The 27,619-nt window shown below is 38.5% G+C and overlaps 1 protein-coding gene and 1 long non-coding RNA gene across 9 annotated transcripts in view; one reads left to right on the forward strand and one right to left on the reverse strand.

The window, feature by feature from the left end:
• Positions 1 to 27,619, forward strand: part of slc2a9l2 (solute carrier family 2 member 9, like 2) — a 124,575-nt gene that overhangs the window by 68,874 nt on the left and 28,082 nt on the right. For all 8 annotated transcript variants that reach the window (XM_008409515.3, XM_081607351.1, XM_008409518.3 and 5 more), the window contains exons 10-11: positions 9,263 to 9,364; positions 10,253 to 10,328. In XM_008409515.3, the coding sequence (XP_008407737.1) occupies positions 9,263 to 9,364; positions 10,253 to 10,328 (178 nt within the window). The remainder of the gene's footprint in view (positions 1 to 9,262; positions 9,365 to 10,252; positions 10,329 to 27,619) is intronic.
• LOC145551739 (uncharacterized) lies at positions 23,793 to 24,144 on the reverse strand. Its single transcript, XR_014087631.1, has 2 exons — positions 23,957 to 24,144; positions 23,793 to 23,887 (listed from the first exon to the last, which is right to left on the reverse strand). It is a non-coding gene; the product is annotated as an uncharacterized LOC145551739 (long non-coding RNA).

Consider the following 27,619-nt stretch of genomic DNA (forward strand, 5'->3'; position numbering starts at 1 on the left):
AACCCGCTTAGCTATAGCTGCCGTTTTATAATAAATTGGACTTCAGAACAGTGGCAAAGCCTCATTGCACTTCTTCTTTGCAGTTTAGTGTATGGTAATTCTATGCACAGCTTTTCTTTGCTTTACTCTTTGCAGCACAAACCACATGACACCCTATCCTATATCACATTAGTTTATCTCTTGCTTTTATCCAATTTAACCTTCATTTGATCAGAGGAAGAGGGGGCAGAGAGGTGTTGGTGCACAGAGTTTATGTCTGGCTTTTATTTTTTAAATTTACTTCAGAGTGACATTAATGGCCGTTGGTAAGAGCTACAGATGTAAATGCAAAATGTGGCTAATTTTACATATTTCACAAATACCTCAAATACTCATTCTCACAAGGTTTAAACGCTTTTATAATATGTAGTGCAAAATACTAAGTACACGGTACAAAGTACTTTTATTATGTGAATCTCAGCTGTCCCATCAACTGAGGGCCAAAGCTCTACTATGGTTGGTGAAAGGAGATTCTTCCATATTTAATAAACATGTTGATGTATTTATTAGTCCACTTATTTGTCCAAATTCACTCTTCAAAAGAAACCATTAAAAAAGTTAAATATTTTTTTTTTTTAGTTCACCACAATTAATAGTGATAGTTAGTATATTTACAATCCCAAGTGAATTTTCTTTATAGGATAAATTCATCCAAAATAAACATTAATAATTTATTAGGTTGCACCAACAGTGAAACCTGACCTCTGCCAGTTAATTTCTGGTTGCTTCCTTGTCTCCAATTACTTATGCTCAGTATAAGCAACTCTAACCAAGTACTGCCAACTCTTCAATAAATCTGTTTTCATTCATATGTTTTAGTTTTTAGGTTGCCAAATGTCTTAGATATTGTGACTTTAAACAGCTATTAACATCACATTTGAAATCATAGTTTCTTCCAAGATTAAGCCCTAATATGCCAAATACTAAATCTGACACCTGATTTTGGATTAAAACTGATTTTATGAGTCCAAGAACCTGGAGCGGATTCTGAGTCTTACTACAGTCTAGATCTAACTAAGTCGCTCCTTTAAACATGAGGCTTTAACCAGAGCCACTTAACAATAAATTAAATCAACAAACAAAATGTCTTATGTAATTTAGGTCTAATGAAAGTGAGTCATATGGTTCTAAATTAGATATCAGTTTATCCTCTGTGGGCCTCGGACGGGTTGGGCATTGTATAACAGATTTCTTTTGGCACTTTTCCCTCCAAAGGCAAGTGTTTCTTTTTTCAAACAGAAGCACTTAACAAAAAGCAGTGGGAAATGTTCCCTGTCATCTGCCCTCATTAAATAGGTATATTACTCCTCGTGTGGGATCCTCAGAATTTCTTTGAGTCTTGCGAACGTTTGCACACTAGATACAATCTTTGATCTTTGAAAGATCAAACCTGAGCTGAGTCACTCAGGCCTACGGTAACTTGGTTTCAAGAGCAGATCGACTGACTTTTGATGTGTACAGCCCTCTTTTATGTTGCTAAAAATGATGATTCACTAGATAGAAATAATTGAAATGAGAAATTTTACTTATTACAGTAGTCCCCATTAGTAAATTTGTGATTTTGTTTTAGCTTTATATCATGTTGTAATGTCAGTCCCTCATAAAACACATGCAGAGTGTTGCTTTGACTCAAGTCGAGTCTGTTTGAGAAACTCTTGAATCTCCTGTAGCTTCGGTGAGAATGATTTGAATGTGGCTTCAGGTGGTTCAAATGGCATTAGTGAGAAGCTCTCACCTGGTTTGAAGATGCTGCTTTGTTTAATTTAGATAGCAATATTCAGTGTGTGCATTTTTTATTTCGGAAATGAATATGTCTGTAGCTTTTGCTGGATTCCAGAAACTGGGGCTTTCCATAACAGGAACCTGCCAAAAGTCACAACAAACACTTCTTTCACGCGTTTAACATGTTTTTAAATTTTAAAAAATGGATAAATTGTGGGCAAATGGAAAGCTTTCCTGAAGCGGTGGCTTATTTTGGCCCTGATGTGACTGTGCCAAGAGTCTGTAAGGAAACATGAGCAGTCTGTTGGCATCCTCCAGTTTGGATTTAATGAGCTTTGGGAATACTCTGGCTCCATATGGGCTGACCCAGAACACGCCATCTTTTTCTGGTATTCCCCCATCATGTACAATAATATATGGCTGCTTCCTTTTGTTCTCCACCAGACAGTCTTTGAAAATAGAGCAAAGCCTTTTAGCTGCAGTATATTTATCTTGCTTTCTTCTTGTGTCCTTGAGTGAGCTTTGATTACAGAGCTATTGCTCTTTTTCTTTTGCCCTTTGCCCTCCTATTAAATTTATATTTGGTACGTTGACAGCTTTGCTGTACAGAAGCAAAGGCTTTGGATCTTTAAATTGCGTTCGTGTTCTTTTTCTTCATGGCTTCTAATCTTTTTTGCTCCTAAAGCATAAACTATACAAATTTGTCGTAAGATTTGGTTCATGGAAAGGCAAAAAACGAACTTTTTAAAAGTCAGTTTTGGCCCAACAAGAGGAAACTATTTTCAGGATATGAGTAGGCAATGTTTGTCCTTCTGCCAGAAATGCACTTTTTTCCCCCTTCAAGCTATTTTACCGCCTTCTCTTTTCAGATTGTTAAAGATATCAAATAGCATTTTGAGGCACCAGCATTTCTGTGCCTCAAAATTTGTGGACCAAAATGCCATGAATGTAAGATTTCTATTTCCATAGTTGTTTTCCCATTTGAATTACGCAGATGAGATTGAAGACAATTGTATTGCTTTTGTTTTTGTTAATCTGACTGACATACGTATGATATGAACATGTTTATGTGGGTGTGGAGAAATTTGCTGGGATTTAGTGCAGTGGGGATTTAGAAAAGCTTGCATTCAGCTGTGACTGCTCCCACAACAATTCCCTCCCTTCCATAAAATAAATGTAACAGAAGCATTTTATGATTTATTATTTTCTTAAAAAGCTGATCAGAGTTTCGAGGAATCTCTTATTAGTAATCCATTACTCCATGTTTCCCTGGGGTATAAATAACCTGGGGTATGTCATAACACAGAGACCTAATTCTTTTAGTCAGTGGCTCGAGGCTGATTGAGGATACATATTTATCTTGTCGCCACGTTCTGCTCTCAGTAGCGTTTTTTTTCCCCATCCCCACAACAGATATTTGTTCTCTGAAAGAAATACAGCTTTCCATGCTGTATTTCTTAACTCTCTGATCATTTGAATATGTTCTGCTTGGAGGACAAAATGAGGTGGAACATTAGTTTTTCATCTGTAAGAAGAACTTACAAAAGTAACGGTGAAAACTTCCTGAAACATGTTGCGAAGGTTGAGTATTTTAGCTCAACAGCGAAAAAAGTTTGCTGCTGGGCATCTGGAAAAGAAGACGAACCAGTCTTTTGAGTTTTTAAATCTTGTGAACATTACTAGACATTACAATGTGAAAAAAAACAGTATTTCAGATAAATTTGTCTTGTAAAATTTCATTTTATCTTGCTTTATATGCTCTTCCTGTCTCATGTATCAAGTTTAATGGATCTGTCATATATTGTTAATTGTTTTCGTATTATGGTTTGAAATTTGGATCTTAGCTCCTTTTATAACTCTACATCAACTTATAAAACTAATCATGTCCCATTTTTCCAATTTATAGCCGCAGATTTGAATACATTTATTCAAATCTGATCTGATGGATCAGCTCATAGTATCCAAAGTTAGGTGACAGGGAAAGTCAAAGCAGTTTTCATATATCAAAAGTTTTAATACATTTCTATTCAATCCCCTACTTTAATATCCTTCATATAAACTCAGTGTAACCATTTACCTTTTAAGAAAGCACAATTCACTTGTGTGTAATTTAATCCCAACATAAATCAAGCTGTACAGTACTGTCTTAACAGATTTCTTAAGTAATTTTAATGCATAAAAGCATAACGGATAAAGGAACACAGCACACAAGTCAGGGATAAAGTTGCTGAGAAGTTTAAAGCCAGACTTGGTTTTGAAAAAATTTCCCAAGCTTTGAACATCTGGCACTGTTCAACTCATCAGCTGAAAATACACAGAGTATGCCACCAAGACATTGTAGTTCACCTGAAACGACTGGTCTTGGAAGAAGATCAATAAAGAAAGAAGCTGCCAGAGATGTGGTGGATAAAAAGGAAACCAAAATTCAAGTGTGAGAATCTGTCAACAGAAATGGCCTCGACAGTAGGATGGCACTTCTCACAAACAGCAGGAAGCTGATGTTTTTCTTTTGTGTGGACATTGGGAACTGGTTAAATTTGATTTGTAGATGGTAATAATGAAGCAGAATAATCTGGGAAGAAAACCTGTAGAGACTGCAGAAGACTTGAGACGAGAGATCAACCTCCCAGCAGTACAGTGACCCTATAAGAATCCAGCTCCAGTCATCAAGGCCCAGCGTCCTACTGCTCCAACACACCTGAGTCAAATGGTCCAACTACCTTCTCACCTTGTCAATATTCTGCAGAAAACTACAAACGAACCATCATTTGAGAACTTAACTTTGGATGCCACTGCTCTAAAGATACTGGAACGGTTTAAGTAAAACACATTCATGCTTTTGAGTAGCCCAGTCAAAGTACACCACCCAAGTCCATATAAGTAGCAATCTGCAGCAATCCTTGAAACTTGCTGACTGATTTTTACAAAGAATGAGCAAAGATTGTTGTCCCAGTGTAAGAAGCTGATAGCTGGAGCCCTGAACCGGTTGCAGATTTTAATTGCGACTTAAAGATTGACTCAGAGGAGCTAAATATAAATCACACTTTTCTGATTTTTATTTGCAAAAAACATTTAATACCTTTTGTCATGTCTCTTCCAAAACTGTTACTATTACTGCTTTGTGTGGATCCAACAACAACTTATTCCAGCATAATAAATACTTTTGCAAAGTGCTGTATAGCGAGGCAGCAGAGCAAAGCAAGAAAAAAAAAAAGAATACTGACACAGTTGTGAACCTTTAAATGCAACATGTTATCCACTGACCTCCTGCTCTCTTTTCTAGTACCCCACTGGGCAAAAGCCCTTTCTATGCAGCACGCTTGTCACTATTCGACTGGATAATAAACCAGAGCGGAGGATTTTGTGCCACTCCACATTAATTCACACACATCCGACCATGTCGTCACAATCTGGAGCCCGCTGGCAAGTCAGAGTTTAAAGACTAACAGGAGATCATAGAATGCGAAAACTGACCTCGTTGTGGTAGTGACGCACGTTATGTGACGGACAATCGGTGATTCAGAAACAAATACTTATAAGTGAAAGGATTTAACTGAGGATTTTACTGAAATTTTCTGTGTTGAGTTGATAAAAAAAAGAGTGAGAAAAGAAGAGAAGGATAATCTTTATGTTGCAGGAAAGGAAGTTTTGAATAATCTGTTTGTTCTGCTGATGCCGCAGGGCCTGGTGGGTCATAAAACAACGACAAGCTGATTAATTTAGCAATAAAGTAAAAAAGCTACTTAGTTATACATTTGGCCTGTGATGCAACTTGAGTGTAAAAATGGCCACAACTGCACTGGTAAGCTAGATTTTTGACTGAAATCCTAAAGGGGAAGGTTCTGGAGTAAATGGAAGGCTGGAGCTCCCTCAAGCTGCAGCCAGTTGTCTTAAAATGACTCATCTGCTTCCTGATGTGATGAATTGTGACCGCACATTTTAATCCCTCCAACCGAGAGGCCTGAACTCACCAGACTGTTGTCTGTCAAGAAGTAGGATAGAGCATTGATTTGTTGGCAGGGATGCACCAATAAGTCTTTTATCACTGATTGGTTCCTAGTTTTCTCTGAGATCTTACCTGCTTATTGGTATCTGGTTGATTTTCCTGGTTTTCCAGGAACAAAGTGTCATTTTAAGGCACAATCAAGTAACTATGTTACCTGAAATTATTAATTTTTTTTTGCATATATCCAACATAACTTTAAAGAAACTTAACTTCATTATCTGATACCTCTAAATTAACCTCCTGTCTCTTTAAAAGAAGCTCTCACTTTTTCAACACTTCGCCTTCAGTTCCTCATCACATCAGTGCGTTTCATTATGTCCTTTATGAGTGTTCTTAGTGTTTGTATAATAACCTCAGCAGATGGCATTTCCACCAGGTGTTTGCTAATTCCTGTTGCCGCTAGTTTGGAGGAGCTGAATGGGGGAAGTATGCTCTGTGAGGTTTTGTATGAGCAAGTGTTTAAGCACAGCCATCAGAGATTTAAGGACTATGCATGAAAGAATTAAAGAAACACTCTAGCTATGTCTTTGATGATGGAGTACCATCATAGATAGATAAAGCTATAAAAAAATTTATTATTTTCCATATTAGCCCTCATTTAAAGGACTACTCCACAAAACTTGCAAGTGCAAACTCTGTTTTAGTTCAATACTTCAATGTAGCAAATTTTTGACCTTGACATAAAGTGTGCTGTTTGATGGAGTATCTCTGAATGTCTTGATCGAAGCAAATGAGTGGATATATGATTCACTTTGTAAAATACCACAGTTTCACAAGGGTGTTGAAGGGTGTTGAAACACAAAAGTAATAATCTACTGTTGCTAACAACACTTGAAAGCTGAATAGGTATAAAAGTTGTGTGCAGTTTGCACCAATCATTTTGATTAATTGCACACCTGCAATTAACTCAACTTAAAATACAAAATCACTGATCAAAATACCATTGAATAAATGTCATAAACAACATTTTTAGGATTGCAATATTTATATTAGTTTAGCAGGAACAATGCAACTGTTGTTTATGTCACAATTAAAGAAGAGGCAATGAAATCCTGTTTGACATTTTGCTTATACATTTTTTTGTGTTACACCATAGTTCTTTTTCCACACAAAGTTATCATATGGTGAGAAACTCACACCGACCTACTTCTGCTCACAAAATAATGTTGCAGTTGAATCAGCTGGGGAGGAGCTGATTCAACGTACCTAAAACCCGGAGCTCCGGTGAGGAGTGTGTCTGTAATTGTCCTGTTTTTGTTGGTAAAACAGCGCAGAATTAAAAGAACATTGCGTTTGTCATCACCTCTCCAGTTGGGTTTTAGTAGCGGAGGAAGCCGCTTCTGTCACAGAGCTTTTAGGAAACACAATAATTAATGGTAACACATGCAAACAGAAGTCTCAAATGTTCAACCGGCTTCATGTTCATGGAGGATTGAACACTAAATGAAGCAGAAATTCACATGATGACTGTAGGCTTTTTTTTTTTTTGTCCCTCACCGTGTCGTATGAAGCTCGTGATAAATTATTCAGGTCCACAATAGACAAACTTCTATCGCCTCCCTAATCAAACTCTCTCTCTTTCTCTCTCTCTCTCTCTTTCACAGACGTACGCGTGTTCAGCCTCATAAATATCCATTCTCGCTAATCTTCCGGGACCCCTAATGAGCTGTGTGTTAGCTGGCGGTTGATGTTTGTGCGAGAACGCGTGGTGCCGCGGTGTGGGTAGTGTCTGGGAGAGAAACGTCTCGTGTCTGCGGGGACAATGCCCACCGGGATGAGCACAGATACACAAATACACATTCAGGAAATTGAGTAAATTCCACCGCATGTAGAGGAAACCCAAATCGAACAGAGGCGCAGTCTGGGGCATGCCAGCAGGAAAAGTGTTAGGAAAACATGGAGAAAATGAATCAGCAATGCCCTCCCCCTCCCAAAAAAACAAAAAGAAAAAAACCCTCCACTCAAACTGATCCATCCCAGTGGAAGAGGGATACATTATATACAAAGAGCAATGACTTCTTTTTTTTCCCCCTCTTCAATCTCATGAAATCCCTCAGGTTCAGAACTATTGAAGTGCTGCTATAAATTCTTAAAGTCTCACAGGCAGAAATGAAACAAGGCCAGAAGCTGTAGCCTCTGCTCTGCCAAAGCCCCCGACCTCATGCCGACTGCTTGATCTGAAATCCTGAGAGGAGGCTAGGTGATGACTGAAGTGGCCTCAGAATTATTGATGAGACAGAGACGGTGTGGTGTTCGAGTAAATCCACAGAAAATTGGGCAGGAAGAAAAAAAATCACACATGAAGGCAGTAAATGTGTTGTTTATAATAATGCCAGAAATTAGCTCCACTGTCACTCAGAAGGCTTCTTACCCTTGAGAAACAACTTAAAGGACATAGATACGTTTTAGTTGTAATAACTGTACTATTATTACAATTGCAATATACAGATTTTGAAATAATACAAAGTTTAGAAAAAGCATGCAAAAAAAACCCACATCTGGGTGACCTCATTGGTTGTTCAGAGGTTTGCTTATTATTACTGTTAACGTAAAAGGCAGACACAAAGGTTTGAGTTTCAGGCTGTTTTTCCACCACCAGTGGCCAATTTTCTGATGTGAGAAAGAGTCTGTAATGATCTACAAGCCATGATGGAGAACAACATGGAAATAAAGGCTGAAACAAGTGGTGACAGAGATAATTGTCATCTTCAGAACTTAATCTTCTGGTCCGAATCAATTTCTAGTCCGTTTTGTTGTGTTTCACTTGATTCATTTCCTCACTTGTTGCCTTCTCATCATCTGCTGTCTCTGCCTCAGTCTTTACATGCCACCACAACAGTCATACATAAAAATAAATCCACGCTAACAAATTTACACTGTGCAAACTCCATAGCTGCAGTAGACGACATGCTGTAATGGCTTGTGCATAACTGAATTGGGTAATTGGTTCACTACGACTCACCTTGTTCTTTATGTTGCAACACAAACATATTTTGGATAACGTCCGAATGAAAGTTAAATCTGTCCGTTCTAGTTTACTCCTGGTCAAGTTCATGACCTGTTAGCAGGCGTCTTTTATTGCAGATTTATCTGAAAACCTGGTGCTATTCTCGACACATGGTTTAGACTTTTCCTGCAGCCGTGCAGATTAAAAATAAACCTCAATGAAACTAAATAACGGTACCTCTTTGTGTGTTAGACATATCAAAGCTGCTTTGTAGATTAATTCCTACTGAGTCAGGTACATACTGTAGACTGCAGACGCTTGTTTGATTTACATTAAATTAACAAAACAACTGTTAAAGTGCAACTTCTCTTTTATATAAAGCAAACTGCATTTTATATGTTTAACCGATTTTCAGTCTTAATTTTGCCTTTTTAAAAACAGCAAAATGGCATAATTATCTTAAAACATTTGAAACTGAGATTAGCCTTAGATTTCACATTAGTTATTAATAAATATTACCTTATTTTTTGTTTGTGTCTCATCTTTAGGGTCTGGTGATTGAGCGGATTGGGAGAAGACCTCTCCTTATATTTGGTTTCTCCTCCATGGCTGTATTCTTCAGCCTGCTGACAATTTTCCTCAACTTCCAGGTGAGCCAATTATCCTACTCTGCAAGCTAAATTGTAACTGAAGTATAATCACAGTAAATACACACACACACGCACACGCACACACACACACACACACACACACACACACACACACACACACACACACACACACACACACACACACACACACACACACACTCACTCAATTCTGATCGTTACCTTCAAGATGCTAATGGAAACAAGGTTTCTCTCTGTGAAAAACATGGAATTTGTGCAGATCCTTAAAAACTTGTATATTTTTTTTCTTAAGAAATTTCACACGGCTTTGTTAGAGAATACTGATGATCAAATAGGATCATCAGAACCAAGAAAGACACCACAAAGGTCCATGACAAATCAAGCTTACAGAAGCATTAACATATAAATTTAATTATTCAAATTATCTTGAGTTATAAAAAGTGAGGTTCTTGTCTGCCTGTCTGAGTCAATTCTTTCCAGAGCTTCCTTTCTTTGGCAATTAAGCATTTTGGGGTTTGTTTCTACCAGCTTTACACATTTTTCTTTAATATAGGTCAAGATTGATAGAGTATCTGTGAACATCAATTTAAAGTCTTGCCACACATTTCCAATTAGATGTGAATATAGACTTTGACTAGGCCATTATACCACACCAATGTGTTTCAAACAGATGCTTGTTTTGGGGTCATTGATCTGCTGGAACATTAATTGCTGCTTCAGTTGAAACCATTTGCTGCCTCAAAACTGGTTTTCTTCCAGGATCAGCTTGGGTTTATGTCCAATCACCTTCACATTGACTCTTGAGTTTCCCTGTTCTTACTAGGGGGACGTTTCCCCGAAGCATGATGTTTTCTACATTGCATCAGAGGATCTTATTCGACATTAAGCATTTACATTGTGTCGTTCCAGGACAGTGTTTTATGGATGCCGTACCTCAGTTACAGCTGCATACTGGCTGTCATCGCGGGCTTTTGCTCGGGACCAGGTAAAACCACCTCTTTCCTTCAAACTGCTCTGACGTAATAAACTGCATAAGTATTGCGCAGATCTGAATGAGTGGGCCGATTTCATTTTTTTCCTGCAGTTATTCTCTGCTGTTGGTTAATCAGTAGGGCTTTCCCATCTGTGGTCCTGAATAATCAGCCAGCTAGCATGCCACAGTAAAAGATGTTGATCCTATATTTGCATACTAAACAGGACCTGTACAGCGTTGTATATGCTTGACGCTGCAGATACAAGAATGTGAGAGCGTGGGGGGCTTGGTGAGAGGTTGACTTTTTGTGTCAAGGTGAAGCCTTCACTGTTATATTCATGTCTCCTGGGAACGTTCGTCCAGCAAAGTGCCTGTAGAATGAGAGGGAAGAGTCTTCCTGTTCATTACATATGGATTTGGAGGTGAAGCTCATTAGATCATGTCCTTTAGTCAAATAAGGGAAAGAGAGGAAGCACAGAAAGGTAAAATGTCTTGCAAAACCTTCAGCTGCCGTACTCTGGAAAAACTTTGTGGTCGCCAGAATGATGCTAAAGTGCACTACTGTGGTGATCATTGAGAAAGATTGCTGTGTAGCGCACAGATAATTTATAGCCCCTTGAAATGAGTAAAACTTCTCACTGGGAGAGAAGAGGAGACGTATTCACAAGAGGGAAAGCCCCAGTTGTGCTCCAAGCGTTTGAGTGGATAAATGAGGAGCCATCCTCACCTCTGACTTGGCTCCAGCTTGGGAACTGTGGCCCAGATATTTCACTAATGCTCTGAGACATGAAGTTAGTTTCTTTCTGTGAGAAAAAGTGTGGATTTTTTAAAGTACGACAAAGGGTATGGTCACAACTTTTTTTTTTAGTTCTTACCTATCTATACATTGCTCTGTCTCCAACTCTCTTCCACTAGTTTTCAAAGAGCATTTTTTTTTTTTATGAATTCAGCTTTTCTATAATGAACCCATCTATTATCTATGACCTACTTCGATATGCTCACAGATTTGTGGCTGCGTTATGCCACATGTGGGGTTTTCTACTGAACTGATCTTTACATTTTCTCTTTGCTACTTGAAGCTCGCTGCTTTTTCTTTTGTTGGAAATTGATATTTCCAGTAAGTATGTGTTTTCTTCCTGGGGTTTACAGAAATGTTTCAGAGCAGAGTCCAGTTGCTGTTATTCTGTATCACATTCAGTGAATTTTATGCTGCGCTATCCTCTATTCAGAGATGGAATTAAGCCATTTCTAAAAGTGTTTTTTTCTTTGCTTTGATTTAAACATAAACTCCCCATTATCATGTTCATGTACTGCTGTGAAAAAGTATTTAGAGTCAAAATGAGAGGCGGTTTATAGCTGAAAACCCTTTAATGTGGCTAAATTATAAGAAGGTTAAAGTAAAAGTGGGCCAAAATTACTCATCCGTGAAATAAAAAACATGTGGCCAGGTAATAGGTTTAGGAGGGAAATCACTTTTTCACATAGAGCCTGGTTGGTTTGCAGAGCTTAATCAAGATGAATAAATATTAATTTACCTTGACTTCGAGTGCCACTTGTATCGAATCCTTTTTCACAGAACTGTAGATAAAGTCACTATAAAAGGTTCTTACTATTTTGTTCTACAAAGGGCAACAGCATTAAGTTTTAACCTATAGTGCCACAGAACAAATCACGCCCAGTGAATCCAGCTTCCTTTAAAGTGAAACCTTTAAACAAACCGTGGGAAATTAAATGCCGCAAACCTGCTGTTGGTTATTTTAATAGCGCTTCTGAAACACCTCTTTTCAAGCAATAAAAATAAAAAGATGCGCGGCGCTTGGTTGCTGTGGTCCTCTATGTCTCGTCGTGCACCGCCACACCACCCCTGATGTGAGCGTGTAGCGGATATCGTGCTGACGCTGTGAAAGTTTGTATTTGCAGAATTGCACTATAAAAAAAAATCAGATTCCTTTGGGAGTTTCTTCCTGGCTTTTTGCAGGCTTTAATAGGTCTGCTGCCAAAGGGGACAACATCCAGCTTGATGAGAACTTCATTTTACTTTCTTCTGCCCTTGGGTGTTCTAAAATTATACTACAAAACAATGAAACTGTGCGCATCTGTACTTGATACGTGGTATATCTATTACAAATTCAAGTTCTGGATTTGATTTCATTATATGTCATCTTGCTATTCTGCAACAGTATGTGTGAAAGCAGGTTGTGTAGATTATGAAAAAACAAGAAATGTGAATGGGAAACGAAAAATAGAACACAAGCAACATTATGAAAAGTTACTGGATCTGTAATGAGAAGACAAAAAGCCTTTTTCTTCAAGGAAGCATTAAAAACTATGGAAAGCTTTTGTAGAATGAGAGAGAGCAAACGCATAATGGAACAGGAAGTCAAGACTGAGTATAATTAGCTAATTTGAAGGCATATTTTTGTTTCAAAGAGTTATTTGGTAGCCACAATATTTGGTAGGTTGCTATATTTCAATGGTCAGTCGTTTATTTTTTGCATATTTTTAACATATCTGGAGTTAAACTTCTCTGAATGTCCAAACCTGGTCTATTTTCTTGGTGGCTGAAATCCTATAGTTCATTGAGATTGACGAAAGCAGAGTGTCCTAAAAGTGAGGGCAAATTTTAATTGCTATTGGTTTCACAACTTCCAGCAATAATATCACAATTCAATATTTTTCTAAAATTGTGCAGCCCCAGTTGTTAAGCGCCACTCGAAAGAAGAAGATCTCCTTGGGTCCTTTTCAAAACTGTTAATACATATGTGCCAAATTTCATGTGCTAACCTGAATTTTAGGCTGTTCAGATGATTGACAAGTGGAACTGCAGTCTGCTGAGACGTGTACTTCTATGCCAAACACAGGCATTGACAGGTTGGCTTGGTGCAGATTTATCTGGCCAAATTTAATTGGGTCCTTAAATGGCTTTCGGCTGCATCTGGGAATCATTGTTTAACCTCCTGAGACTATCGCCACGGAGGCGATGGAGAAAATGCTGAGAAGATGTGGAAACTTTGAAGTTTTTCTGTGTAGAGACAAATTGTTCAGCAGATGTATTCTTGTATTTTCTTTGTGCCAGGTTTCTAAGTACCTTATAAACTAAATATTTTTATAGAGAGTTTTGCTAAGAAAATCAATCTGACATTTATGTGTCATGCCTAAACCTAAGATGCTATTTAAAACAAAACAAAACAAAACAAAAAATATGATTTTCTTTTAGATTTATTGACCTTTGTTCCTCCTATAGCAGTCTGACACAGTTATCTCATTAAACAGCTCATTCTCTTGCTGTCACGACTGTGGAGTTTGCCCCCTGTTGTCAAAAACAATAAAAAATATTGGGTTAAGACACCACCTCCCCCAAGCTGTCCCACAACCAGTGTAAACGGTCTGTACATGAAAGCTAATAAGACCACATCCAACAAACTAACAAGATGGGAGACAAGAACAACATCCCGCTGCCCTGTTTTGCATTCTGCAGGCTGAACAAGATGACAGCTTGCATTCTGATACGGGAGCATATCTACATATGGCCTCTTTTATTGCTCTTGCTGTATGGTAGCATTCCAGCAGCGTGTGCTTTTCTGCAGTAATGTATTTTTCCAGGTGCTCTTCTCCTCACCAGGGTGTGCTGGTCCCCCAACATCTGACACAGACCTGTGAGATGAAGGCTGCAGGGGAAGCGTCGTGGTGCATGTTGTCAGATGGATGTCAGTTAGTTCAACCATTAAGCACTGAGACGGGACAGATTACTGGACTCCATGTCTTGAACCCCTCCTTTTGCTTTGAGTGGGTAAATATGTTTTGGGGATTTTTCCCACCTCCCAAAACAAGTCTAATTAGATGGAATAACTTTCTATGGTGACATATAGATGAAGGAGTGCCATTTTTTTTGTGCTGATTATATATATATATATATATATTTTTTTTTTTTACTTTCTGTTGTGTGCCACATTCATTTAATTTACTTTCACTCTATAGCATCAGTATTGATTTTGTTGGCGTGTTAGCTGCATTGTGATGCTACAACAATTCAAAGAAACCTTGTAGTTCAGTTATTTTCAATTTATTCTTGACCTGTCATTTTCTAACAGAACTCTCAAGAAGAGACCCAGGATTTAAGGTTAAATGTATCTGAACATGATGTGGCTGTCTTCTCTCTGTGATGCCTATATGGCATATCTTGAAATCATGTCTGTGATAGGGCTGGAAAGGCCATTCTATCCCTCTTGTGTAAAAGCGAAAAACATACTTTTTGACGCTATTTCTATGTGAGACATAAGAGATTGACACATTTGTAAATGTGTAAGGAAGTGTTCATTAGTTTGGGACCAGTGTCTCCTTGTCTGTCCATCAAATTTCTTTCTAGACGTTTTTCTAAAAAAACCAAAAGCGGTTTCTGTATGACACTTAAACACTCCACATGTAATTCTGAAAACATGGAATGAAAACATGCCTTCCTAATATTCAGTTTATTCTGTAGATTGAGGTAAAAAGTGCTCTGTGTTTTGTTAGAGTCTCTGCACCAAAGGAGGCTTTAAGAGGTGTGAATTGATGGCGGTGGAATAAAAAAAGGCGAGGCTTGTTTTGCATGCCAGACTGATTATGAACGTGCATTGAATTTGGAAAACAAATTACGGTAGACCACACTTTGTCCCAGCTGACACTGCGGGTGAGGTTAGGCAAACTAAGGATGGGTCATTGCTGACACAGTGTTGTGCATAAATACATTCTTGACTGGAGCTCAAATTTTTTGAGAACTTTAAGGTGAACAATGCTTTTTGTTAACGTGACAAATGTGAAGTAAGCACAGCTGATCTAGAAGTCATTTAGTCGCCTTCTGTTTGGGGATGAGAGAAAAATTTACAAAGTGCTTTTAGGGACAGACTTTGGATATTTTATTCAGAATGAATAGCAGGATTTTTCCTTCAGGCGAGCGATGAGGAACTGCTGTATTATGTCTGTATGTGAGCTCATTTTAAGTTTTATTTCACATAACATGTTAGTTGACTGAGAACTGTTTCAAATTGGAGCTGTGTTCACAACATTAAGCTGGTGAACTATGAAAATGAATTTATTTTTAAGTTGACTGAAGGGAATTTAGAACCAGTTCTTGTACAAACCTGTCATCATATTGAATTAGACAACCAAATGAACACATGCTTAGAAATTTGATATACTTTTCAATTTCTGCAAGCTGTTGGGACTTTATCAACAAGCATGCAGTCATACAATGACGAGGCATCACAATATCACCACTTAACCAATAAAACTTTGGTCCGCTTGTTGTTGGAATAAAAAAAGAAGAATCCTGACCCATAGAGGATTGGACTCCACTTGACCTCTAAAGGGGTTCTGATGTATCTGGCACCAACGTGTTAAGAGCAGATCCTTGACGTTTTGCAAGTTGGGATTACGTGGATAGGACTCACTTGTCCAACATGTCCCTGACAAGCTGAATTGGACTGAGATCCGGGGAATTTCAGAGGACAAGTTGGCACCTCAAAATGGTTGTGCTTACCAAAGCATTCCTTGACTATTCTCGCTTTGTGGCAGGAGCATCACCATGCTGAAAGAGACTACAAATATCAGAGAATACTGTTTCCATGAATGGGAATGCAGTCATTTCGTCAGTGCACTGAGCTGCAGTAGCTCACCATACACTGAGAGTCCGTTAGGTCACCATTTGGTCTGAGGGTGACCTAACGGACCATATTCATAAATTAACCTTGAATGACTCTGTTGCTCTTATCCTTCCTTGGATCAATTTTGAAGAAAAAACAACAAAACAAAAAAAAACATTGCAGACCAGAAAGTTCCCAAAAAAGGTGTAACTTTAGGAATATTTTGATCCAGTAATCCAGCCATCATAATTTGCCTGTTGTCAAAATCATAATTTGGCCATTTTCAACTCGAGAGCTGCTGGAACCCAAAGTACAAAGTCATTAGTTCACAAATCTCTTATTGCTTCAAGTACATTGGGTTTGATTTCAAGGCATTCACCTGGTGTCTAATATCACAGACCTAGCAACAGTTGCTATGATGAAGAAATAATCCGTGTTATTCACTTCACCGATTATTTGCCATTATCTCATGTCTGGTCAGTGTGTTTATATTACGTATCGGTTACACAGAAAGTTTGTAAAAGCAGCTTAGTGGTTTTTCTTCCTACTTTTGTGACGGATTATGCGGCACAACTTATAAAATAGAAGTTTGTGTTGCTGATGCAAACGTTTGACACTGTCACAAAAATCTGGTCTTCACATGGTTGGCTCAAGAGAGATTTCTGTAGAGTAGGGATGATAAAATTCACTCCCAACAAACTTTGCTGTTGAGTAAAGCTGTCAAGTGGACCTGGAAGCATTGCTAACTGGACGATTTATGTTCACCTCTTATTGGAAAACTCACTGGAAGAAACCACAGCACATGGAGAGAGAGACAAACATATGTTTCATTGATCTTAACCATTGTTGGGGTGGGGGTGGGGGAATTGTATCATTAACAATTGATCTTTTTGAGAATAAACATACCGAATACAGAAAAGTAGCATTTATTGTGGGATACTGTGCTCTTATAGTTGCACCTGAACCATTTTGAGTCACGTTATCCCTAAATAAACTGCTACAGACAGCAAATTCACAGGACAAAAGTTATTCTATACTTGGTTTGTGAGACAATTTGTTTCTGCTAACTGTGGAGACACCTATTATCTCGAGCGACTGCTGCGAACTGGACCGCCACTCGGGGCCAGTTCCTCGTTACCTACAAATAGACACACTAATACTGTGAGGACCTGTGCACTTCCAAGCGTTCAGGTGTCAAAAGACATTAGCCACAGGGCCCACTGGGGTTTTCACTCCGTCTTCAAGCCGCACAGCAGCTGACTTCAGCACCTTCCTCCTCCTTTCGGAGCTCCTGATGGTTTTAAAACAGTGGAAAATGTTGCAACTCTCTGCAGAAGCCAAATTATTGAGGCACAAAGGATTTTTGATGTTTTGCCTAAATATCTGTCATGTTCTTTTCTGTCATCTGCAGTTTTATTTAAAGTAAGATCAATTTGCCGTCTTGACTGTAATTTTTCACTTTTACTTGTGTTTCTTTTTAGCTATTCTCACTTCAGAATCACTAAAAATGGTTTAGTGGACCTGCTTCATAACAAACGATTGACATATTCAAGACATTCCTCACATCCATTTACTGTTCAGACAGGATGAGCTGATTATTAGACTCTACTGCACTGATTTAGTTTGCAAGGTTAGTCTTGAACTCATCTTAGTTAAAATAGTCAAGTTCTTAACTTGCTTGCTCTGTCACATTTCAACCTGAGGTTTCTCTTAGCATTTACCACTGTATTTGCTCTTTGTTGATCAAAATCCTGACTATTTGGATTGATGCATCAGATTGTCTTCATCTGCAACAGAAACAAAGAAAACACACAAATGAAGTGTGTTGGAGGTGTGATACTGTGAAACATGGGAATGTGTGAATGCTCAATCTAATTTTATATGCATTTTAAAACTACACGACATTTTGCTGTGCATTTGGTAGCTAGTTTCAGTTCTCTATATATGCAATTCAGATTATATTTCATTGTCAGTATATTACAGGTGGAAAATTGTGGAAATATAATTTATAATTTAATGTTTAGACTATATATTAGGTATTATATATGTACACAAAGAGCACAGCAGCTGTTTCAATATTATCTGGGAGGCTCGATGTTTTGGACAGTTCTGAAAAACAACGCATAAGTTAAATTTTTTATCTGCAATCTCTCAGCCACTGCAAGAATTTATATTTAATATTTAATCTCAAACAACAGAAATACAACTGATATCTTCAGCCTTGCCGTTAAAAGAAATTCAACCAAACAGGAGGTTTCTTGTTTAAAATAAATTCAAACTTCCTCGGCTGCTGAATCTTATTCGGCTCTTTCTGATCCCGGTGAAGATAACAGACAGCAGAGCTGGAATTGAAACATAATAACCTCCATTGTAACGATCTCTATTCGGCCTATTCTTTTTATCACATCACATTCTATATGATCCCTGCAATTTCTTCCCTTAGATGAAAAATCCTGCAGTGGTGCAGGGTCTTATTCTCGTGGAATGAAAAAAATATTAGGCTCTGCGAATGCGGCAGGTAAACCGTAATCACACTTTTACAACCTTTTTCTAAGTTTTCCATCCTTAAAATAGATACAAATCTTCAGACAACGCTGGTTGTTATCATTTTTATTTCCTTGATGGAATAGCAAGGAGCAAAGTGGTTTACACAATTGAATGATCTTTTTTGGCCACATGTAGCCCTTTTTACTGCGTTTTTCATTTTTAAATAGAAATGGAGCTTTTTTACCTTCACCTACACACAAATAAACATTTTTGGAGTAACATTAAGGTTTGATGTAAAGCTCAAGCTAGCCATGATTCTTGATTTTGCATCAGGAAAGTATGCCTTATTGTTCATTAGATTCATGTAAGGAATTAGTCATTATTTACACATTATTTTAACAAAGGTATGTCTCTTATGAGCACTTTTCTATATTAGGAAGGAAGTTAGCTGAGAAAGAAAATCTAATTTAATGCTGGAAAAGTGTATCCTATTAGTAGGAACTCCCACTGCTTTTCAGATGAGAGGGTTGAACTTAAAGCGCAACCAGCAGGTCAAAGTGTTTCTTCCTTTTGGGAATAATTAAAGAAAAATTTCAGAACCTGATTTTTATGAGAGGATTTTTTTTTTGCTCTTGAACAAAAAAAAATATTGATATGAGTAGATCAAATTAGATAACGGCGAGATTTGCCATTTAATTGGTTGCTAGTTAGCAATATAACCATTTCTCCCTCCAAGTTTTGCATTGAAACACAAACATGTAAAAAATAAATGGCACATCATCATCTGGATGTTTCACATGTGTTTTTGTTGTAGTTCTCTTTTCCACTGATGTGTCAAATGTTCTGTGATTCACTTAGTTCTACCTGAATCACACGTAGAGCCAAACACAGTGCACTCTGCATGTTTTTAGATACATATTTTGCTCTGTAGTTAAGGATTAACTTAAGGATTTCATCTCTGAATGTAAACATCTTTACCTTTGCAAAAACGAGATTACTTGCTTTTTTTCCCATCCTTACATATCTGCTCCGTTGAGCTATGGGGGATCTGTGCGCTCCTCTTCTTTAGAATGTAAAGAAATGACAAGCATGAAAAGCACGGCAGATGGTGAGCTGGCTACCTGTGTTCAGACAGCAAAGTACCAGCTGTGTAATGAGAACAGACTTCTTTTCAGAGAAGAAAACTGAATTTTTTTTTTTTATCTTCAGCTATGACGAAGATAAAAAGATTTAATCAGTATTAAGCTAAGTTGACACTGGAGACTTCAGAAGCTCTGTGTAAAAGTCATCCAGTATTAATGTGTTATGCTAACAGACAGCAGCATTATTGGTCTGGGTGCAGCTCTGCCAAAATGTGCAACAATTGGAACGGATGAAGATGACTTCTGGTTACTAACTCGTAATGGATATTAATTTAATTTAGCATCAGAGTATTTTTTTATGTCCTGTTTTGTCTTTTTGGGAGCTATGATCTTCATCTTCTGATCAGCTGATGAGCCACTTGTTTGATTTTAAATTCGGTTTTCAATAAACCGTCTACATTGCCATCTCAATTTTTTTGGGTTTTGTTCTTGTCAGTTCTGTTTGTGTTTTCAGGTCCAGTTTACAACCTCGTTAGGACACAACAGAAACAGTGAATCTGAAGAAAAGTATTCAAATTTGAATCATCATAGGAGAAAACCAACCATTAGTGCATCATTAAAAAATGCACACAACATGTCTTTGGAAGCAGTCAGATATTATTTTTCAATTGTAGGGGTATTGCTGCATATTATCCTCCTTTGCCACGGAGGTCAGAACACATCGCTAAAGACCAGACACTTCAACAGCAACCTTTCCCAAATTGAAGCAAGCAAAGGCCACGATAATATTTTGCTGCTTCATTTGTATGCTGACCTTTTTATTAATTAAGTTTCAGTTGCGTCTGACTGAATAGTTTAGTCCCCCGTTTGCCTGATGAACTGACCACAAAGGTTGAGACACATCAGTTTGTTAGGAATCTACATGATCCTTCCCCAGCCATGTTCAGCAGCCAAACATCCAGTCAGTTTTAAAAAATATTCACCCACATACAACCGAGTGTGTCTCCAGAGTCGCCCACCTGTTTATTTTTTATTCTCCTGATACGTATTTTTGCGATAAAATGTAAATGGCTTTCTTTTATGCAGGCCGGCGAGAAGCTGCCAGAGGCTGATTATTGAAAAGCAGCTGAGGCAGTCACTACAGGCACTCGTTCTCCGGTGATGAAAGAGATATTGTTGTTGTTTGTCAAATCATGCTGAACCTCTCATTGTCCGGATGGAAATTAAGTCTCAACCAAAGATAATGACTCAGTGCTAACCATTGAAAGGCAGGTATTGGCAAGTCCAGCCGTTTTCCATTTGCTTCTCTCCCATATCTGTTTCCCAGGGAAGTATTTCACACCTGAATGTGGCAAAACACTAAAATATTTAGCTGATAATCAGAGTTTATTTTATGTTGAGTCATCAAATTGAGAATCACTAAGTTAAAGCTTTAAAACAGAAAATAGGGTTTCTAGATTTTGTTTTCTTTCTGTGCCATAACCCAACAATCACACAATTATGTGGCCTTTTAGAGAACAATGGTGCTTGAAAAGAATGTGCTGCTAAGTGGGGCCAAAATCAAGATGGCTGAACCTGAAGCCAACTGATGACAATTGACTTTGAGTTATCTGAAAAGTTCCAACAGTTTCTGAAAGGAGAGACGTTGCGTTTTTCAGCCAATATCAGGTTATTATGGTAATTTCACCCCCGCCATAGCAGGGAGTGAAATTAATCTGAGGGGTTTTAACTCTTTTAACAGACGGTGAATTGTGAAAATAACTTGAAAGTTCCAGTTGTTATGGAGAAATGGGCAAATATATATTTACACTCACAGGACATTTAAAGAACTGCGTACAATTAAAATAAGAAAACATATCCAAGTGGAGATTTGAAACTTGGGTCATCAGGGGTCAAGACATATCAGTTGAGTCGCAGGACCAAGCAGGTTTCCTCGATCCAAATATTTTAATGTCAAACTAGATCTCTTGGATAAACTGCATCTAATCATGACTGCTCTACAGGTCGCTTGTGTCACACACATGCATGTCCACACACATGGGAAAGTTGTGTATGCTTCAGATCCCTACTATGCATTCACCAAGAACAAGGTATACTTATAATTTACTGTACCTACATTTCTCTCTCACCAACGGCTAATATCCTCTCGGATAAGTTTGATGCATTATCGTCCCTTCTCCTTGTTAAGCACTGAACTCACTCATCCGCTTGGAGTGAGTTACACCTATTTGGCATCAAAATCTAGAAAAATATTGAGGATGCTTCTTGCGGAAGCTTTGAGGAGCCGTTTTATAAATCACTGCTGCAGCAGATCGATGTGCTGGCCGCAGAAATCACTTTTAACTCTGGGGAGATTAAAATTGTAAAAGTTTTATGGGTCAGTTTGAAAACTGTTACGAGGTGACAAACTCAGAGTTGATGTTACCTTGTTGTAAATTCCAGTTGTTTTTATTATAATACGGTTAAAGGCTTAGTCTGTGTAAGAAAGAAAAATGCAGGATTAATCCATCATAACGCAACTCTCCGAGGTCGCAGCAGTTTATGCACATTAATCATGAGCGTGAAATAGATGAGAACTTCTTTTTTTTTTAATAAGAAGGTATGCGTTTTAACATTTTGGTCTCGTTTTATCTGGATGGTGTTACACATTCATCTCTCATGCAGAGGCGATGTTGCCAGGACAAAGACAAACAGATAGAGAGCGCTGACAGATAGGCTTGTGCGGATAGGACAGGAAACAATTGAACAAGATGAATCACCTCTCACCAGGGAATTTGGTAATAAACGAGTTGGATGACCAACAGTGTGAATGGATAACTTAGTTGGTATAGAGAGATATTGGAGTTGTTGTGGAAACAATTCCTGACAAGCGGACGCCAGGAACAAAACAATTAGATTCTCATTTCGGGAAATGTGAAATATAATGTGAGGCAGGCATTATTTTTATTATAATTTTTTTTTTTTATTTAAAATGAGACTGGAATAGACTCGGCACCCCTCAAATGATTTACATCTGATTATGCAAATTGTTTTGGATTACCATCTGATTTGGTTAAGGTAAAATTGTTATTTTAACTCTCGGTTAAGCATCTGTGCAACGATGGGAGGATGAGGGGGGGATTGACAGATAGGGGCCTGTTCTGCAGTGTTGCCACTCCTGCTCCGCTCAACTATTGTAGAGGAAGAACCGAGCCAAAAAGCAAAACTTAGTTTTCTAGTCTGCCTCCCTTGAGATCCTCATTTTTGGTAGTATGATATGGATCACAACCGAGGTAATGACAATTGAAATGCTCTTTCTCTTCATTTTAGGACATAAGGTGAAGAGTTTCATTATTCAGGGGAGTTTAGTGCAAATCTGTGGCTCTTCTGCATTTTAAAAGGTTATCCGTGCTGGTTTGGCCGTCTGATTGCGATGCCTCCTTGGTACCTCTCCACATTGATTTTCTGAGCATGTGTCCCTGGGAAGAAACACCAGGACAGATAATACTAATTAAAGAATTTGAGAGAAAAACAATCCTTGCTAATCTTAAGCTTCACTGTGTGCGATATAGATTTATATATTAAATACTGATTGTGAAACTGAGAAATTGTAAAGGATGCAGTGGAAGCACAGATGCAAGTAAAGTGTTAGATTTATGTGATTATGGAATTATTCTTTGATATATGCACTTTAATGGGATTTTCTCCAATAAAAACTACAAATGCAATTTTCTATACGAATACATTATCATGATAAAAGATAGTTGTTCTGATGAGAAAACATTTTTCAAACATTAAAGAAAATATTACGGAGTTACTATTGACATTAATAACCTTTTACTTCAACCATCACATCCTTTGTTTCAAGTAGAACAATGAAAGTCATTTAGATGTGTAATTATCTATATCGCTATATGTAGGTATACATGATAACTACAAAGTTGGAGTGGGGAAAACAGTTTGATTCAGTGGTTGTAAAAGCTAAGGCATGTCTTAGTTTATACTGTGAAGAATAAAGCAAATTAAAAATAATCATACTGACTGTGCTGTGTGCAGGATCTTCTGTCATACTGAGAAAATCTCTGAAGACACTTCTTAGTTGTATGTCAGCTTCATGAAGAGGCTGCTAAGGGTTTTCTGTAAACTTCATCACTTTGTAAAACAGCCTTCATCATATCCAGCAGCTAACAGAGCAATCCCAAGAACGGAGCGAAGCTTTCATCAGCTTATAGAGATTTTTATGTAACCGATATGTCATAATGAGAGGTACCTGGACTCGAAGGCAAGCAACTATGGACACCAAACTAAGTTTAACAGATTTATTGAACAATAAGGTGTAATGGGGGGAGGATGGAGAGGTGTAGATCAGCGGCAGCAGGGAGGAACCGGGCCAGAGGAGGAACTGAGAAATGGGTGAGCGGTTAGACAGGAATAATGACAGGAATGATGGTGTGACCTGGTGAAGGCTTACGGTTTGAGGGTTCAGATGAGCAGAGGAGGGTACAGCAGTTGGGGCAGTGAGGGGTTTCCAGGTGGAGGAGTTCCAGCAGGTAACTGAGGGTGGACAGGCAGCAGCAGGGTGGTGGTTGTGGAGGAATCCAGGGGCTAGGCCTAGCAGAACAGCGAGGGTCAGGTGGATCTGAATCTCAGAGGTGAGAGCTGGTTCTAGGAGGAAGAAAGAGATGGAAGAGGCGTCAGGAACAAGTTAAACACTTTAGACACAGCACTGAGAGCTAGAGTGTACCACTGTAGAAGCGGAACCATCTGGCATCTTCTTCCGGGAAGCCGCTCCTATTTAAGGCCCTGGCTGATTGGAGATGATAAGCACCAGCTGGATCCTAGTTCTGCAGGGGAAAACACTCCCCTGCAGAACCCAACACGATATGCTTCCGAAAACAGGTGATGGGAGAAGACATTGTACTCTCCACAGCAGAGCTGCTATTCCACCTCCTGTGCTTTTTGCCACAACTCTGTTAACTACTGTCTGTTTGTTTAGTTAGAAATCCATGCAGAGATGTTTCAGTTGTCAGATGTTTGACCTGTGTGACTAATCTTGCCCCATAATCACGCTGCATACTCTTTTTATATACAACGCCGTATCAAACGTTTTGTCTACATGTCCTCTGCTCCAGTCAGCTGTGGAGTGGAGTGAACCTGTAAACATATGAGTGAGAGCTACAAAGGCCAGCTGACAGTGAAGAGCGGAGATCAGAAAATCCCGCCTCATAAAGCCCGGCCTAGAAATACAAACATCTAGCCTTATTAAAAACTCAGCAGTCATGAAACAGAAAACTTGTCCCTGCTCGTGATACTTAAATCTCCTCATCCAGCAGAGAGATGTGCAGCGCAGTGGCTCTAGCTCATTATGCAGGACTGGAAAAAGGTGGCATGGGGCCTTGAACGGAATATAATTAAGGGGCCCCTTTTCATGTTAAGTATATGACAAACCACCAATGACTCTGTTGTAGATCTGTTTTTTTTTTTATTGTTTCATTAAGTCAGATTTGAGAGGTGGGTGTCTGTGTCAACAAAGTATGAATCAAGTTTAAACTAACTTAGTTCAGCCCCTTCCGTGCAAATTCTGCTTTTCCGTAAAACTTCATACGTGCAAATTCTGCTTTACCGTAAAACTTCATAATAACATAACTCAAGTAGAAGTAAAGAGTACAGTGTAGCAAGGCTGCTAACTTTTTCCTAAAAAGTTACTTGAATAAATGTAACTAGTTAATACCCACCTCTGTCTACAGGAAGCATAAGGAGTTACTGCAATATTACACAATTCTGCTACACAGTTGTATAGCATAGGGTCATTTTACACGATTCAAGGACATCTGAAGGTGAGCAGATTTGAAAATCTGTGCAGATAGAAGCAAGTGATTTGATATTCATAGATCCTTGCATATTAAATGAAGGAAAGGTGTAGCTGTAGGTGTAAGACATTGTGGGTTTTAAAGAGACGATTGTCCTTTAAAACATTCTGGAGCGCTGTTCTCTCCAGTATCACAGAAAAAAAAAATGTTGAAAAGTTCTTGCAATGTGCTGAATGTTACTTCTACTATTAAGGAATCTTAAAGACAGTTTCTGTCACTCATGTAAAAAAAAAAAGGTTCTCCAGCAAAATACGCGTGATCAGAGGCGCAAAAAGTGGGTATGCAGGGTATGCAACGCATAGGGGCGCAGCACCAGAGGGGGCGCCAAAACCCCGTCTGGAGGGGGCGGCGCGCTGATGATGTTTTCCCGTACACTGTTGCGCGCCTTACGCTCCTTCACCTCGCGCACATAACGAGGTAAATGTAGCAAGTTTTACCCTTCACGTATCGTCGCCTCGGGGGGGGGGGGTGGCTGAGTGAGCGTCGCTCCTTCACCCTGACGTTCCTTCCCTCGGTCGGGGGGAGGGGGGGCGCCGTTCTATGTTTTCGCATCCACCTGAATAATGTGTAGTTGCGCCACTGCGCGTGATGAGTGGTTGAGATGGATTTGGACGAAAACGCAGACAGAACAGTACAAGGATCATGGCATTGGTTGACGATTCAGTTCAAGAGAAGTAAAAAAAAGAACAAACAAAAACAGCAAAGACATGGAAAACCGCAGGCTTTTGTAACAGATTGAAAAGGAACGGACTGGACGGTAGAGTTATCACAAAAGAATCTGATGATGAGCAACAGGAAATGACAGGCTAATAAAGCTGGAGAGGTGATTAGTGGAGCCAGGATCAAGTGAGTCATAATCAAGAGAAAATACATGGCAGCTGGGAGAGAAGAAAGACAGAGGAGATTTGGAAAAATTGAAAACGGACACACGGCCATAGAAATAATGCAAGTAAGCACAGGGAAATATCTGACAAAAATGGGATAGCTAGGACTCCAAGAACACACAACAAATGTTGTGCTAAATAAAAACAGAAATAACTAAAGGCATAAAAGCCAGAATATGGAATATAATTTAAGTCACTGGAAGGCAACAGGATCATGATTTCAAGGTAATGTTTAGGCTTTTGTCACACCTTCTTATCTCGCCTTGATTCCTCTATATCTGATATTATTCTTTTCTTTTCTAAATGTGAAGAAATGACACAAGCTTTCTGTGAAAGCCATGATTGACTGCTCCCCCTATACTTACTAATCACTTGACCATCTGAGGATGCATATTTAACGCTCTGTAGTCTCTAAGTGTCCCTACGTGTAAAGTAGTAAAGTAACTATGGCTTCATTACTTTTGCATTTGAACAGTACATGCACAAATCATCAGCAGTAGTGTGTCTGTGTGGTAAATGTAATGTTTATAAGTTGCAGCACTGCATGTCTGACGTTTGCAGACATGTCCAAAGAAATCCATGGCCTTCTGTTACCTGGAGTTCAATTTCCATAAGCTACAGTAACAGATGATTTGAAAGGTGACGTGCTATTTGTGTAAAGCTGTGTATCTGTAAATGGTGTCCAATATGTGACAGGTACTAACTCATGTATCAAACCAGAGTGCAAATTTATTAGTTTCATTTTTCCATTTTTTGCTAAAATTTTAAACATAAAAATTCTAGTCCTTCTATTCCTAGAGACCTTTAATAACAAACCAACAACTTAAGTTTTGCTTTTTTTCTGCTTTATGGCACTTGTAAAAATAGCAATGCTGAGAAATAATGTTTTAATAAACCTAAAATGAACCAAGACATGGCACCACTATGATTCTCACCCTGCAAGAGTTTCTAGAAAAGCTAAATGAACAAACTTCCCTTACAGTCCCAGAAAGTTTTCTTTTTTTTAATGTTTCTTTTAAGTCAGTGTGACATTGTCATAGATGCAATGTGAACCAGTATACATGTGCTTTAATCATTTCTGTAGTGTCCAGATGTTTGTCACACTGCCCAATCTGCCATTAGTGTGGTGGGAATATTTAAAGGATTGGAGGTCAGAGTTCAGCTCTGATAAATCTTGTATTATGTAATTGGGACGTATTCATTGATGCCGTTTACAAACATTCTTTGGAGCGTTGCAGTTTATATGACAACCTCAGCAGATGTGCAGTTTCACTAAGCGTTTGCTAATTGCTGCTGCCGCTAGTCTGTGTGGGGGTAAATATGTGGCACCAACTGGCTGCCATGAAAAACTCAAAGATTTGTCAAACATGCATGAATGAG

Source organism: Poecilia reticulata, chromosome 5 (assembly GCF_904066995.2).
Source record: "Poecilia reticulata chromosome 5, P_reticulata-male-v2, whole genome shotgun sequence".
In the NCBI taxonomy this organism is placed as follows: Eukaryota; Metazoa; Chordata; class Actinopteri; order Cyprinodontiformes; family Poeciliidae; genus Poecilia; species Poecilia reticulata.